Source organism: Leptonotus elevatus, chromosome 11 (genome assembly GCF_054856555.1).
Source record: "Leptonotus elevatus isolate MCC_2025b chromosome 11, RoL_Lele_1.0, whole genome shotgun sequence".
NCBI classification, from domain to species: Eukaryota; Metazoa; Chordata; class Actinopteri; order Syngnathiformes; family Syngnathidae; genus Leptonotus; species Leptonotus elevatus.
The window spans coordinates 9,547,229-9,563,098 of NC_141249.1; the positions used below are offsets into that span (position 1 = coordinate 9,547,229).

At 41.6% G+C, this 15,870-nt stretch overlaps 1 protein-coding gene across 11 annotated transcripts in view; it reads right to left on the reverse strand.

Moving 5' to 3' along the window:
* The window catches only part of ephb3b (eph receptor B3b), a 66,072-nt gene that overhangs the window by 4,872 nt on the left and 45,330 nt on the right, over positions 1–15,870 (reverse strand). For 2 of the 11 annotated variants that reach the window (XM_086088299.1, XM_086088297.1), the window contains exons 6-14: positions 15,242–15,378; positions 14,461–14,623; positions 14,157–14,265; positions 11,766–11,818; positions 10,619–10,741; positions 8,126–8,373; positions 6,237–6,452; positions 4,795–4,944; positions 4,343–4,542 (exon numbers count right to left, since the gene is read on the reverse strand). In XM_086088299.1, coding sequence (XP_085944425.1) covers positions 4,343–4,542; positions 4,795–4,944; positions 6,237–6,452; positions 8,126–8,373; positions 10,619–10,741; positions 11,766–11,818; positions 14,157–14,265; positions 14,461–14,623; positions 15,242–15,378 — 1,399 coding nt within the window. Of the gene's footprint in view, positions 1–4,342; positions 4,543–4,794; positions 4,981–6,236; positions 6,453–8,125; positions 8,374–10,513; positions 10,754–11,765; positions 11,819–14,156; positions 14,266–14,460; positions 14,624–15,241; positions 15,379–15,870 lie in introns of all 11 variants that reach the window. The other 9 variants (XM_086088298.1, XM_086088290.1, XM_086088301.1 and 6 more) reach the window with 8 other exon arrangements.

The window sequence follows — 15,870 nt, forward strand, 5'->3', positions numbered from 1 at the left end:
GGTCACAAATGACATTTTAGATATAGGGTGAAGATAGCAAGCATTTTTGGAATGGGATTACAAAAAAAAACGAACTTTGAGACTGTTAAATTGGAACGTTGGCAGGACAATATACAGAAGAGTGACCCAGGAAACATCTAACAGGCAGCGTAAAAGGTGCTTTTCAGTCTTGAGATCACGGGTAGGCAATTTCGATCCTCAAGAACCGCTGCTCTGCCTATTTTAGATGGCTCCCTCTCCAACACCCCTGATTCAAATGATCAGCTCATCAGCAAGCTCTGTTAGAAGCCTGATAACGATCCTGATCATCATCAGGCGTGTTGGAGGAGGGGAACATATAAAACAGGCAGGACAGCAACAATCAAGGACAGGAATAGAATGCTGTTACGCTGGGGAAGATGCAACATTGGAATGATAAAAGACCCGGCTAAGTATGTGAAACCCTTTAAATGAGGAATCCACAGAAAAAAGAAAAAAAAACATTGATGAATGAAAATAGAAAGCACCATTTGCAGTAACAGCGTCCAATCATCTGTAAAAAGAAGAAAAAAAAACTTGCCACAGGGTTTTGGAGTGTGCTAGTGAAAATCAATGGGTATTCATGAGTAAGTGAATGAAAAGCACTGCAAAAACCTGGAAGTACAAACCCAATTCCCAAAAAGTTGGGACACTATACAAATTGTGAATAAAAACTGAATGCAATTATGTGGAAGTACCCAAGTTTAATATTTTATTCAGAATAGAACATAGAGAATAGGTCAAAAGTTTAAACTGAGAAAAAGTATAATTTTAAAGGAAAACTATGTTGATTTTAAATTCCATGGTGTCAACAAATCTCAAAAAAGTTGAGACAAGGCCATTTTCACCACTGTGAGGCATCCCCTCTTCTTCTTACAACAGTCTGCAAACGTCTGGGGATCGAGGAGACACGTTTCTCAAGTTTAGAAATAGGAATGCTGTCCCATTCTTGTCTAACACGCGTCTCTCTAACTGTTCAACTGTCTTGGGCTTTCTTTGTTGCACCTTCCCCTTTATGATGCACTAAATCTGCTCTATAAGTAAAATAAGTGGACTGCAGGCTGGCCATTTCAATACCCGGATCCTTTTCCTACGCAGCCATGATGTTGTAATTGGTGCTGCATGTGGTCTGGCATTATTGTGTTGAGAAATGCAAGATCTTCTCTGAAAGTGAAGATGCCTGGATGGGAGCATATGTTGTTCTCCAATCTGAATTTACCTTTCTGCATTGACGATGCCTTTCCAGATGTGGAAGCTGCCCACGCCACACACACTCATGCAACCCTATACCATCACAGATGCAGGCTTATAAACTGAGTGCTGATAACAACTTGAGTTGTCCTTGTCCTCTTTAGTCAGTATGATAGAGCGCCCCAGTTTTCCACAAACAACTTCGAATCGTGATTGGTCTGACCACAAAACAGGTTTCCACTTTGCCACACACTATTTTAAATGACCCCTGGCCCAGAGAAACGCCCGCGCTTCTTGGTCTGCTTTAGAAATGGCTTCTTCTTTGTACTGTAGAGTTTCATCTGGCAACGGCGGCTGGCACGGTGGATTGTGTTCACCCACAATGTTTTCTGGAAGTATTGCTGTATGATTTTTCAGCCTTGACCCTTACACACAGAGATTGTTCCAGATTCTCTGAATCTTTGGATGATGTTATGCATTGTAGATGACGATTACTTCAACCTTTTTGCAATTGTTCGCTGGTAAACACTTTTCTGATATTTCTCCACTATCTTTCTGCGCAACATTGGAGAAATTGGTGATTCTCTACCCATCTTCGCTTCTGAGAGACACTGCAACTCCGAAAAAACTCTTTGTATACTCCAATCAAGTTGCCAATGGACCTCATTAGCAGTAACTGGTCTTCCAGCTGTGTGTAATTGACTTTTCCAGCCTCTTATTGCTACCTGTCCCAACTTTTTTTTTTGGATTTGTTGGCACCATGAAATTTACAATCAACAAATGTTTCCTTAAAATGATACATTTTCTCAGTTTAAATTTTTGACCTGTCATCTATGTTCTATTCTGAACAAAATATTGAAATTTGGCACTTCCACATAATTGTATTCAGTTTTTATTCACAATTTATATAGTGTCGCAACTTTTTTGGAATTGGGTTTGTATGTAGAGGATAGATTTTCTCCAAATGAGTTTGTGGAAATGTATGTATTTCTTGTATGAATTACCAGAGGTGGGCAAGTTACAAAATGTTGCTGGTCTGTCATTCGTCAGTAGCCTGGGCACCCTTCCGTCATCATCAGTGTGTAATTTTTTCAAGCCAAACCAAACTGTAATTGTCAGGCCCTCATTTTATTTTAACCGCGCTTCTGTCATCACTTCATGTCCTCACCACTATTTTAGGACCGACAGACAGAGGTGGGCATTCCTTCAGTCTGTCATTCGTCAGTCGTTAACAAAACTGACATCTGTCAATAACTGATGGAATTCCCATCTCTGTGAATTACAATTTGATGTGTTGTATTTAGGTGAAAAACTGGGTTAAAAATATGAATGATTTTTTTTTTTTAGGTTTAGCACTAGGTTAGGTTGTTAGTATGCATTTCCAGATTTCCATGAATGTGTATTTGTGAGTGAATATATGTGTATCTTCACGTTGATATGATTTATTCCCGCAATATTTTGTTGACTCCTTCACCTGTACAATATTTCTCAACGGCCCAAAGAAGGTCCCCTTTTAAAAGAACAGTTCAAGCCTCTTTGCTGATCAGTGCTCCAGATAGACGGCCCACCTTGGAAGTTTAATAAAATTGTAACAACTTCGAGAAAAGTGGAGTGGATGAAGAAGAGGCGGGAGAGAAGAGTTAGCGGGAGGTGTGTTGAGAAAGAGTTTGGGGTGGGGAGAAAGAACCGGGAGCAGCAGGAGAGAAAGAGCACTACTGTCTCCCCTCCTCTCTGCTCTGTTGATTCTTGTCATCCTTTTTGATGGCATTAGATTCATTAACAATTAAAAGAGGAATGAAGAATGATGGGGAAAAAAAGAGAACAGGCAAAGAACTGTAGCTAATAACCGTGATACAGAGGCTCCATTGAGTGGTGTAGATTGAGTGATTTTTAATAAGAGCTATGCTTCGGTGCTCAAGGCCTCGGGGCTGTCGTTAAAGCCAGACCAGGGCTCTTCTTTAATAGGGTATTGTTGGTGCGCCTTCTCTAAAGTTAGCTTCAAAAAGATCCAGTATGTTGCTGGCCTCATCTAATAAACCAGTAGGAGCACAGTAGGAACACAGGCTAATGTCCGAGTCTCTCCAGTGGTGATGACACTGGCCACAACTAAAACGCCTAGCGTAGTTTCTCCAAACTTAGCTCATTATTTTTTTCTACGACTGTAAGCCAGTGGGTGTTGGGAATTTCTGTTTGTAAATCATAAGAGAGAAGTGAGCAATAAGACTAGTATTTTGAATGATTGCCCATTACTCTGACCACCTATGGTGAAGCCTGCATTGATGTCAAACATGACGATTTTACATGATTCAAAGAACTTTTTCCCAAACTATGTTAGGTAGCCCGCAGCTAGCCTTCAATGCCAAACAGGACGACAGTCTCTCCCTATTGTAGATTTGTCGGTAGGAGGCCACCTCTCAGCTGGCCCGTTTTAAATCTTGTTAGTGGCTAATTAAAAGGCGCTCCCATCTTCTTTTTGCATCGCCTTAATCGAGCTAATTAACCGCAAGCTTAATCTTCTAAGAACGGCACTACAGTGGCCAACCGAGACCCTAGTTTCCCCCATGAGCAAAACCCACGATTGTCTGCAGGCCTCCCGTAGGACAAAAAGACCCTGATACAGGGACAGATAGGTAGGTCACCCCCTCCTCAATCCCAATCACTCAAACTCTGCCACTTTATATCCTTCGGACTCTTTCCAAGAAACAGCTTGTAGATAACGGCAGTGCTACTGACTGTGCATTGAACAAAATTTAGCTCTTCGTTTGATTTAGAACACATACTGACCAGAGGTGGCAAATCCAACTCCAGAAAAAAACTTGCTAGCTCCCCGGGTGCTCATTTACCTGCTAGGGAGCTAGCTAACTTGCACAAGGCGCTAAAGCCAAACTGTGGCAGGGTTTTTACTTTCTGGACCTGGATTTGCCACCTCTGATACTGTTCACGTACTGGAAAATGGTGACCCTTTGAGTGCCTGCACAATTGAAGACTATTGCGGTAGCTTTAGGTTATGTGTATGTAGTCCAAAATGTCTTAAGTAGTTGCATGAAGGGTCCAGTAAACATCAAGGGTTTTTAAAGGTCCAATCAAAGCTAGCATTTATTCCTGTTATCTCTCAACCAATCCTCTTACTTACCCGGTAGACTGTGTGCTGTTAGTGACCACTTTGAGGCTTGCGGCGTTGCGGATTAGTTTATCCAGGGTGGAAACAATCTGGGTGAATTTTGGCCGTAGGTTGCGCTCTTTCACCCAGCAGTCTAACATGAGCTGATGGAGTGCTGTGGGGCAGTCCATCGGTGGAGGCAGTCGATAGTCCTGCTCCACTGCATTTATCACCTGTGGAACAGTCAGTAAGAAACCAAAGTGACCTCCATTTGCCAAAACTTTGTTGAGGGAAGGGAAAGTGAAAAAGAAAACTAAAACAAATGAGAATAACAACAAAAGATAATCAGGGAAAGGCTTCAACCAGAATCGTGAGACAGAACGAAATATTCCAAGTGTGCAATGCAATGTATTTAAACAGAAAACTTTGACAATCTGAAATACATCTGTGCATGTCACTTGTCACTTGTCACTTTATGAGCTTACATCTTGATTGCTCATGTCCCAATACGGCCGCTCTCCATATGACATCACTTCCCACATGACAATGCCGTAGCTCCACACATCACTCGCTGAGGTGAACTTCCTGTAGGCAATTGCCTCGGGTGCCGTCCATCGAATAGGGATCTTCCCTCCCTGTGGATATGCGAATGAGTAGGTGAGCATGAAATACTGGAGTGATGGAGCACAAACACAGAGTCACACACATACAAGAGGAGAAGAGAGGGTGAGATAAATGCAATCCGAGGAAACATTTATGCACAAACACAAGGGTGCAAGGCGTGCAACATAAAAGGTTAGTAACATGGCTACAAAACAATGAAATGTAGGAACATATGAAGTTTGGATAACATCGATACGTACAGTATGTCAACTAGTATGTATGGCAAATAATCTTTACTGATTAGCTGAATAGTCTGTTTTTGTTGCCATTATTGTGTATATTTATTATTTTTGTTTGTTTTTTAACAAACACAACAAATTTATTAATCTCATAATTTCATTATTCAGTGTGGATGAGCTCCCCTTGTGTGTGTTTTGTCCTCACAGGGTTTCACTGTGCCCCACCATGTCTTTTCTAACCATAATTCTTCAGGTTGTGTGTGTGTGTGTGTGCGTGAGTGCCGGCGTGCTCACGGGGATGTTGGAGGGATGGGCAGGTTGTGTTTTTCTGCTGTCCATTGGATGTTTTATTTGCACCGCACTTTGAGTTGCATTTTTATGCATGAAAAATCCTACATAAATAAAGTTTGATTGTATTTATTTATTCTTTGTTTATAACCGATTATTGAGAACCGTTCCTAATTTACAATCCAACATGGTGGCAATTTATGTTGCCAAAGGACACTTTGACAGCAGACCGATGGAGCCGGATTGGAACCACTGACCCTTCAGTCACTGGCCAATCTGCTCTACCAACTGAGCTGCAGCATCCCCTCAAATAAAATAGTGGTTGATGTTGCTAAGTGTCATTAAATGCTGGTGTCCCTGCACTAACCACTCAGTGACAAATTTTGCTAAATGATGCATTTTTTGTCACTAATTGTAGTATTTTCAGCAATTGTCAGCAATAACGGTAGATTGCAACGTGCGTAGCACGTGCAAGAAATAGAAGCAATGTTATAGAGTATACATTACTGGACTACAAGTATGATTTTCCCCGAAACATCTGTGAGACCATATTGTAGCCTCTTGTTATCACATGGTTCTGCTGTCCAGATTGAGATCAAAGTCCCTTCCCTGTATCCCTTAGTAGAAAAGCATGTTGGTAGTGTCAAGTGCGAGTATTCCTGCAACAGTCTCATGGATTCCTTTTATGAGTTGGGCTTAGATGTATAATTTATTTATTATTATGATTTATTTATAAGTAAAAATGTTAGATGCAGCACATGTACGCACACTCAGACACACACATTATAGAAGCTTACCAGTGAGCTTGTGTAGGTAGGGTCTGTAGGGTCATCCTCAAGGAAACGAGATAGGCCGAAGTCAGACACCTTGCACACCAGGTTACTGTTGACCAGGATGTTACGGGCAGCCAAGTCTCTGTGCACATAATTCATATCTGACAGGTACTTCATTCCTGCCGCGATGCCACGCAGCATGCCAACGAGCTGAATCACTGTGAACTGCCCATCATTGAGCTGGCAAAGAAAAAGAGAAAATATCAAAGATGAACTGGATTGCAGAACAAGGTCAATGTATTCATTACTTGCCTTTTCTTTATTTAATATTCCTCTGTCAGTTATGCATACTTATTTTGTGTACATATTCTCATCGTTCACTTTACTGCATCATTCATACTTCATACTTTCCTATTTCTCTTTTTAACTGTCACCATTTACATGAATCACAATGTATATCTTTGATCTAAACTGAAGACCTTGTATCGGCAATTTAAGTGAAATAAATAAAAGCAGATTTTGGTGCAAATATTTGCAGAGTAGGGTCTAGTCTAGTGGTGGGCAAATTCTACCCTTGAGGGCCAGAGTCCTGCAGGTTTTGGATGTTTCCCTGCTCCAACGCAGCTGATTCCAAACAACAGGATAGTTATCAGCTGTGTTGAAGAAGGGAAACATCCAAAACCTGCAGGACTCCGGCCCTCAAGTTTGCCCACCCCTGGTCTAGTCAGTGTTGAAGCTATTGTTGTAGTCAAGACCACACCAACCAAGAACAAGACATTATCGAGACTAGAGAGTTTCGAGACCAAGACAACACTTTTGGAGGTCGAGATCGAGTTAAAACCAAGACTGTATATATCAAAGAAAAAAGAAAAGAAAAAAAAAAAGAAGAAAAAAAAACAATCAATATTTTTTTGTCATCACGTTTGGAACAAAAACAAGTTCTGCTATGTTGTGGCGGCCGTGGCTCAGGGTGTAGAGACGGTCGTTCAGTAACCAAAAGGTCGACTGTTTGATTCCCACTCTCCCCAAGTCATGTGCTGTTGTGTCCTTGGGCAAGGCACTTCACACACATTGCCTCCAGTGCTACTCACACTGGTGTATGGAGGGTGTGAATGTTTGGTGGTGGTCGGAGGGAACGTAGGCGCACACTGGCAGCCACGCTTCCATCAGCTTGCCACAGGTTAGCTGTGGCTACTTAAGTAGCTTACCGCCACCCCAGTGTGAATGTGTGAGTGCATGAATAATGCAACCACTGTGGAGCGTCTTTGAGTAAAAAAGTGCTATATAAATCCAATGCATTATTATTATTATTGTTGTTGGTTTTGAAATTGTATAGTGAAACAAATCTCACATCTACCCGTAAGCAAATTTGTAGTACAGTAATTTCTCGACTATAAGCTGCGACTTTTTTCACTTGCATTCGACCCTGCGGCTAATACAAAGGTGCGGCTTATCCATCAGATCACAAGGGGGCGAACTGTAAATGAAGCGCAGGAGCGTAGGGCAGAGCAAAACAAATCAAGTGAGCCCAAATACAGTAGGAGATACAGAACTAGAGCGAGACAATTTGCGGGAACAAGGTGCGGTAACATTAAAACACCTGCAGCTTACAGTCGGGTTATATGTGTAACAAAGTTGAGTATTCCCCAAATGTTGCTAGTGCAGCTTATAGACAGGTGCGCCTTATAGTCCAGAAATTACTGTAATCACAATCATCACAGTAGTACTGGCCTATTCTCGACCAGTCTTGATCAAAAATCCCTAGTCTGTCCTGTCCGAGACAAGACCGAAAAAAAATGCCTTCGATTCTGAGACGAGACCCTTAAAATGTTGTCTCGAGAACTACAACACTAGTCGAAGTTTGGTAAACTGAATATCTCATGAATCCAAAAGAAAAAAAAGCTTGTCCTCACCCTTAGGAACGAATCGAGTGCTCCATTTTCCATGAATTCAGTCACGATCATCACTGGTCGACTCTTGGTGACCACCCCTTCCAAGCGGATGATATTGGGGTGGTCAAACTGGCCCATGATGGACGCCTCTGAGAGGAAGTCTCTCCTCTGTCGGTCAGTGTAGCCCACTTTGAGAGTCTTGATAGCAACAATGATCTCACGGCGGCCGGGCAGCTTGAGGCGACCGCGGCACACCTCACCAAACTCTCCTGCGAGAGCCCAGGTGGTGACAGCCAGAAAGAAACAGCAAAGAAGGAGAGGAACGATGGCAAGAGAGAGAGAGAGACATGGGGTGGGGAGAGATGTATGATGGAAGAGTGAAGGAGAGTGGGGGAGAAAAAGGGAGAGGGCACAATTAACTGGTTAGAACCAAGGAGCCAGGGAAGGGCAGAAGGTGTGGGACAGGGGCAACTGCACAAAAAAGCCAGGACTCAAGGCCATAGTCAAAGGACGGTGATGATGGAGGAGCATATAGTGATTATATGTCGATTAACTAAAGCATTTGATGCAAAATGTGAGCCGATGCAGAAAAATAAATAATGACGTGATGGCGACAGGATTGTAACGAACGGGGAGTGATTAGGAAGGGTGTCATTTACAGGGGGAAGTGGAGCTGAGCTTTGCAAGGGTCAGAGAAGTAGGCACAGGAGGAGGAGATAGGCGGAGATAGAAGTTTGGGGGTTCTGGGGGCGGTGTATGGTTTATGTTTCGATTCTACACCAAGCGTGATGGCCACAGTGATGCGTGTCAACAGGAGTCAAAAGGTGGCACGGTGAAGGAAGTTGTGGGCAATGGAGGCAGGAATGCAAGAATGGAGAAGGAGAATAAAGGAGAGGAGGGGGACATGAAAGACGGGGTCGTCACTGCGAATGCTGGGAAGTAACAGGTTTCAAGTAGTAGCCTCAGCAGCAGGAGAACTGTCGTAGTAGTAGTAGCAGTAGTAATGGTAGTAGCAGAAGCAGTAGTAGGAAATCCCTTCTCTGCCATCACAACGGCCTCTATTTTGGCTCAGATACAATCAGAAAAATCAAGCTCACTTGGCACAATCCTGCAGTATTTTGAGCAGATATAACTATGAAATATATTCAATTAAGTTCATTGAAAATTGCTGCACCATTTACACCACAACATAAAATGTCAGGGAAGGCTCTTCAGGGAGGAAACTAACCAGAAGAAGTATTATGTGCAAGGATTTTATGTCAAAATAAAATCTAGCTTGGCTGAAAGTATTCTGAAATTACTTAAGCGGAATCCAACCAATTTTAACGGGGGAATCTGGGGGTAATGCAACTAAACAAGTTATGGTAATTGTATTAAAGCCATATTTGCTCCAGGAGATGCTTCATTGAGCAACTGACAACATTTTACAAACTAGAAGCATCTGACTGTCAGTGGTTTGAACCTCAATTTCAATATATTTAAAAGGAAGCCCAAAACTGAAAGTAGTGTAAGACTTTCCAAGAGTCTACTTTTTGATTTCCTTTAAGTCGAGAGACTGTTTTGCCATGCAATAATCCTTCACAGAAAATGATATCCTTGTCCTTGCACAGCTACTCTCTGGTTCCTTGAAATGGTTTCACAAAGAATAACTTAAGGCTAGATAATAGATCAAATGTATGACAATAGATCAAATGCGTTTCAAAATGGAGTGTTCCATAAAACTTGACTTCAGACTTGACTTTGAATGAAACTGAATTGTAGAGATGTTTCAAAGTGAGCAAATATCTACACGTTCCATGAAAGTTGTATCTGTGAGGTCACATGGCAGCAGCTATTACATGACTTTTAATCTTTCACATTTTTTAAACAACTTACAATGAAAAGAATAAAAGTTCATTTCTGAAAAAAAGATAACCAGACAGAAGGGTCCAGATCAAGTTCATGTGACTTTAAATGTTATAAGGGACGGTTTACGTGGGCTGTACGTTTTGCCTTTTCCTCAACTTTATGACTTTAAGAATTACTGGCTTCAGAATAATAGATAGCTTTGTGTGTAGTCAGTAATGCATCTTTGTATATAGCTTGCATGGACATATTTCATGCAACTGAATTTTTTTTTTGCAGTATGGCAGTTTGAAGCTTTCATAATCAACTTGACAGATATTGCTAAACTGTTTTGCGTTTGTATATGAAAGCTCTTTGTGAAACCAGTTCAAGGACTAGACTCAACTTTTCCATCATAGTGAAACAATCATTTAACACTAATGGTGTTACATCGGCCCTAAAATTAAAACAAAAAATGGAGAATCAATGTGACTCTGAGATCAGATTTAGCTGGTGAAATCTATGAGACTAGAGAGGAATTTCTAATAGGTGACAAGTCAGATGGGGGAGGGGGTAAGGTCATACCGATGAATTGAGTGAAAGTACCGCTTGGTGTGAAGTCCTCTAACGGTATGGCCTGGAGGTGACTAGCAGTCTTCCCCCTGTAGCTCAGGAGCTTTGGTGGGTTACCTGCGCCGATGACCTCCTCGATCTTCACGCAGGAGACATCAATCTCTTTGGCAAACTCCCTCACGGCTTCGTTGGGGTCCTCGTAGGTGAACGGGTCAATGTAGACCTTCATTCCCGGAGTGACTATAGGGGATTCAGTGGCAAGAACAGGAGAGTGAATCTATGTTGTCAAGTTTAGTTCAATAGGTGTACATGTTGACATCGAAGCAGTACTGGTAAATTTAGCTTAGGGTGCTCAGATGTCCCGTTTTAACAAGTGACAGTCGCAGTTTTGACCCTTGTGTTCCAAGTCCACATGAATTTCGCAAGGCATTGTTTTATCACTGTTAAATTCCTTCTTATTTACTTTCACATTCACGTTGCGTTCTCATTCTCATCCACATCTAATTGCTAACGTGCATCTTTTCATCATACCAGAACAAGATCTACTTCCTGCTTCCGTGTCTAAGAATCATGGGAAATGTAAGTACTACTAGCCTAATGCTGCAGTTGCTGGTCAGATCCAATGCAAGCTGAGATTGTCTGGCAGCATATTTACCATGTTACAATTCGGGATCTGAGTAAATAATGTTGGATAATGGTGAGTACATCGCATTGTTAACAGCTATTGAACTGCTAACTAAGATAGCATTTAGCTAAAGAAGTAACATAACCATCCATCACTAGATATTTGTAATAAATAGTTCCTGGTGAGAATTTATTGTAAATTAGATTTTCAGCGGAATTGTAGTGTCCCAGTTTTTAATTTTGAAAATCTGGTCACGATAAACTTGGCACAGTTCTCAGCAAAGAAGGATGGCACAATCAATAACTGAAGTGTCTCATCACTGTTAACCAATCATCACACTGCAGTGTCCCGAATTTCACCTTTGAGGTACCATGTTTTTTTTGTTTGTTTTTTAAATCACAGAGCAGGGTACTAAATAATGGCATATGATTCCGCTATTTTGGCAGTCCACACAACTTTAGCAAACAACTCAGAACTGTGTTGAGATACCCTTTTAGTGGTAACAATGCTTTTGTGGTGCTCTGAAAACATCAAACGACATCTTTAGTGTTTAGAGATGCTTAGTCATTTCTCGGTGGGAAATCATGCCTTTTTAATTAATGACACAAATAGGAAATACATGCCAGCAAAGATACTTACTGTATTGCTGTAGTTTCTCAGTGTATTCTGACTCTGAACCATTCCTTTGCTTTCTGTGAAAAGATAATGATTATGTTAATAATGAATCATTTGGGCGCGACAACAACGTGACAATATGGTGACAGTGCGGATACGGATCACTATTGATGTCTGGAACAGCATAACCACATTGCATTGGAAACAGAAAGAGATTGCATCAGTGTTGGCTGGTGTCACAACATTGTCTGAAACAGCGATTGAAACTAGTCAGTCTCTGAATCTTTAAAGCAGCTTACAGAACAGACTCAAACAGTTTGCCTAACTTACACTGTCATCAAACTGTTTAATTTCCTTTGCCCTAGCTGTGTTTTTAATCCACTCCACAGTTTAATTTTTCACCATAGCCCTTCCTCTCCTTCTGTTAGCAACTATTTTCCATTTTACCAAATCCGTACTGGGGGAGGTTGGATGGTGGCTACAAATATGATGGTGAGGCAAGGGGGCAGGGTTTTTTTCTTTTTAAATTACATGTTTTTGTGCTTCCTTTATTGTGTAACCAGTAACCAGGGCAATAATACCCGGTGGTGATTTGCATCTTATTTCAAATTCTAATTTGGTTCCGGAATATACCCAAGCCCGGCGTTTTTGTGTTATTATTTTCTCTGTGTTCTTTTATGGCAGTCGAAGCAGTAGTTAAGCTGAGACCCTGCGAGAGACACAATGAGACGGTGTGAAAATAGAAGAGAGTGGAGGGGTGAGCAGAGGGGGAGTCGGGGAGATTATTATTCATTGTAGCGTGACCAATGCCCACGCTTGTCAGCCACTGCCTGAACAGGCTCGAGAAGGGAAGAGAGTGGGCGCCTGTCGGTGGTTGGCGCCAACCTTTCACATGTACATTTGCGCACGTGCCAGTCTGCTTGACAAATAAGTTGTGCAAGGACAAACAAATATGTTTAAACCAAAGTGATGTTCCGCTTTGTGAAAGGTGTGAAGAAAAACGCTTATACTGTTAAGATCCTGCAGACGAGGGCCCACCAGGTTTCTTTGTGGTCAGAGAATTGCACACTTGGTGCTGAGATTGGATATCAAGCCGACCAGGTAAAACAATGTGCAAAGTGATGTTTTAATCAAAGGTGTTTACTGTTCACAGACTCACAAAACTGTCTGGTATTCAGTGGCCTTATAGGTGGCACACAGCAAGCAATCCATTGACGCCGTCCTGGGATGGATTGGAGGACATGTAAACAAAGTTGACATTTGAATCTATCTCTGTTCATTCAAGTTGAACTTGAAAATATCCTCTGCAAAAATGTCCACTATTTGAACTTTCTGGAGGCCAGTAAGTTATGAAAAAGTGATTTTCCTCAAACTGTAATGCTATTAAAAATGCTCCAGCTCACCAATCCATTCATCAGCTTCCATTACCAGGGGTCGCCAACTCTGGCCCCTATCCTGCATGTTTTTAGTGGTAAGTCAGTCTCAGAGGTTCGGCGGAGGTAAAGACACACCCAACTCAAATGATTCGTGATGATACACCCCACTTGGCCATCATTGGCTGCAGGTGATCACGTTACATTGGTTGGCCTATTTGTGCTACAGGGAATTTGGTGCGCTCAGTAGTCAACTTGTGGCTGTTATGATGGTATGTCGTGTGATTTTTTTATTATTGTGATCCCTTCATACTATGTCGAGCAAAAATAAAAGAAAAAGAACATGGTCTGACAAATATGTGCAATATCAATTCACATCTGTAACGGAACGTATGGTGTTCCACATGGTTCAATTCTGGGGCAACTGCCGTTTCATTGTATCTGACGCCCCTAAGTTCCATCTTAAGAAAACAGCGGTGGTAGTTTTTAAGTGCTCTATAAATATAGTCAAGTTCAGTGATGGGAGTCAACTTCCTTACTGCATGATTTGCAATTCCAAGTGAAGCATTTCGGCACAACTAGATGTCTAGCAAAACTAAAGGAACACTTCCTTAAACTACATAGACACTGGGAATACAAGAACACAACGAGCCAGATTCAATGAATAAGTTACTGTCCCTGTTCATTTTGTTCCCCAGTAAAACTTATACCTGTTTCTTGTGTTTGACCCACCCAAAAAACATTTTCTTTTTCAATAAAGGGTTTGAATGTGCAAAGGAAACTTGTGGGGTTCAGTACCTCCAAGAAGGTTAAAAAAAACAATGCTTTAGATGTTTCCCTGCTCTAACACACCTGATTTAAATGGTCAGGATCATTACTAAGCTTCTGCAGACCTTGCTGATGAGTTGATCATTTGAATCAGGTGTGTTGAAGGAGGGAAACCAAAGGACTGGAGTTGGTGACCCCTGTTCTATAACATGTCTTGGTATCTTGGCGGATATATCATGTCATTTTTTTCATTATATATGAATCATATTTATACCTGAGGCAGACAATGGCGATGACCACGACGGCAATGATGAAGACGAAGACTGCAGTGGCTGATCCTACGATGAGGGGTAGTTGCTCCTGCCACAGTTTTGGTGGGTCAGCTTGAGGATGGAGAAACAAAAGTTCAGATCCCAATTGTGTGAAATTTATGAATGCATAGTCTTAGAGAGTTTGCCTCTCGCACCATAACCATACACTGTCACCATTATGGAGTTTTTGCTGCTAAGCCCATATATCCCATGATAATAATAATAATAATAATAATAATAATACAAACAGGTATGAGAGTGACATACTTTGCAGATTGGTACTGAAATCAGCTGGGCTGCTATAACGGCCATATCCAGCCACTGTTCGTGCACGGACCTGCACCACATAAGGTGTACCAGCCTTGAGACCTTCGACGCGGGCATTGCTCCGTTGGGCCGTCATTGTATGAGCAATGGCTTCACCCTGATCCTGTAGAGAGACACAGCCAAAGATGAAAACCAGTGAAAAACACCATGACATATCATATACAAGATCCCTGGGTCATCTCATTAATCCTCATCCCGCTCCGATGAGCTACTGTTCCTAGCATGGTTGACCAATTTCACTTTGTTAACTGGTGAAAGGGAATGAAAAAGTAAGAAGCCGAAATAGTGAGACATGTTAGAGCTGTCTTGGTAATCCATTGGGACGAGGGCAAGACAACAAACAGCATATATACACTGAATGCCTTTGTTTACTCCCCGAGGCTCTTCCAGTCACAGTTCTGTGCACCCCTGAAAAATAATTTCTAATGGAAGGATGGGGAGAAGAGGAGGGTTATAATATAGAAGGCTACCAGGGAACAGACGAATCAGTGGTGTACAGAAAGACAGAGCAGAATGGTGATATAGTAAATACTCGGGCAGGGAGAGAATGAAAGAGGGGAATAATTCGGGGAGGATTACTCAAACAAAGATGGGAAATGGTGACTTGCTTCGCTGAAACCATGTGTTTATCAGCACTGGCATTGTTTTCCTCATTTACAAATGCACAGATGACACGGTGACCATGAGTGTCAGTGAAATTGGATTGAATTAGAGGACTTACATTTCTGCTTACCTTCTCATGGTACTTAATCTCATAATCCAAAATGATTCCGTTGGGTTTTTCTGGAGGCAACCAGGAAAGGCTCATGGTACTCGCTGTGGCTGCCATCAGGTGAACTGTGGGTACTGCAGACGGAGCTACAAAACGCACAAAAAAAAAAGGGAAAACAACTATATCAGTTTTGTTTTGTTTTTTGGAGAATTCAAGTCCTAGCCTATTTTGTACTCACAGCAGCAACTTAATAAAACCAATCATCACCATTTATTGATGAAAAATGTACGCTGAATGGACCATTTAGTGAGAATAATGATATACGAAATAAACATTGTCAAAGAGATTAAATATAACACACTGTTATACCACCCACCTGAGTTTTCAGGCTTTATTTGCCTTTTCAAGTTCCAGAAAGTGATCTCTCTATCTTGGCCTCTCTCCCCTCTCTTCTCAGTTCAAGCATGATCTGAACATCTGACTCACTCTCTCCTACATTCAGGTCCGTTGTTTCATAACTTCAGCTGTCTCACTATGAGTCTTAAAACTGCTCCCCTTTTCCACACTTAAACCTTCCTTTGACATTTTGCCATCTGTCAATCTTAAATTTGTATCACCATTGCAGTGCAGTATCACCC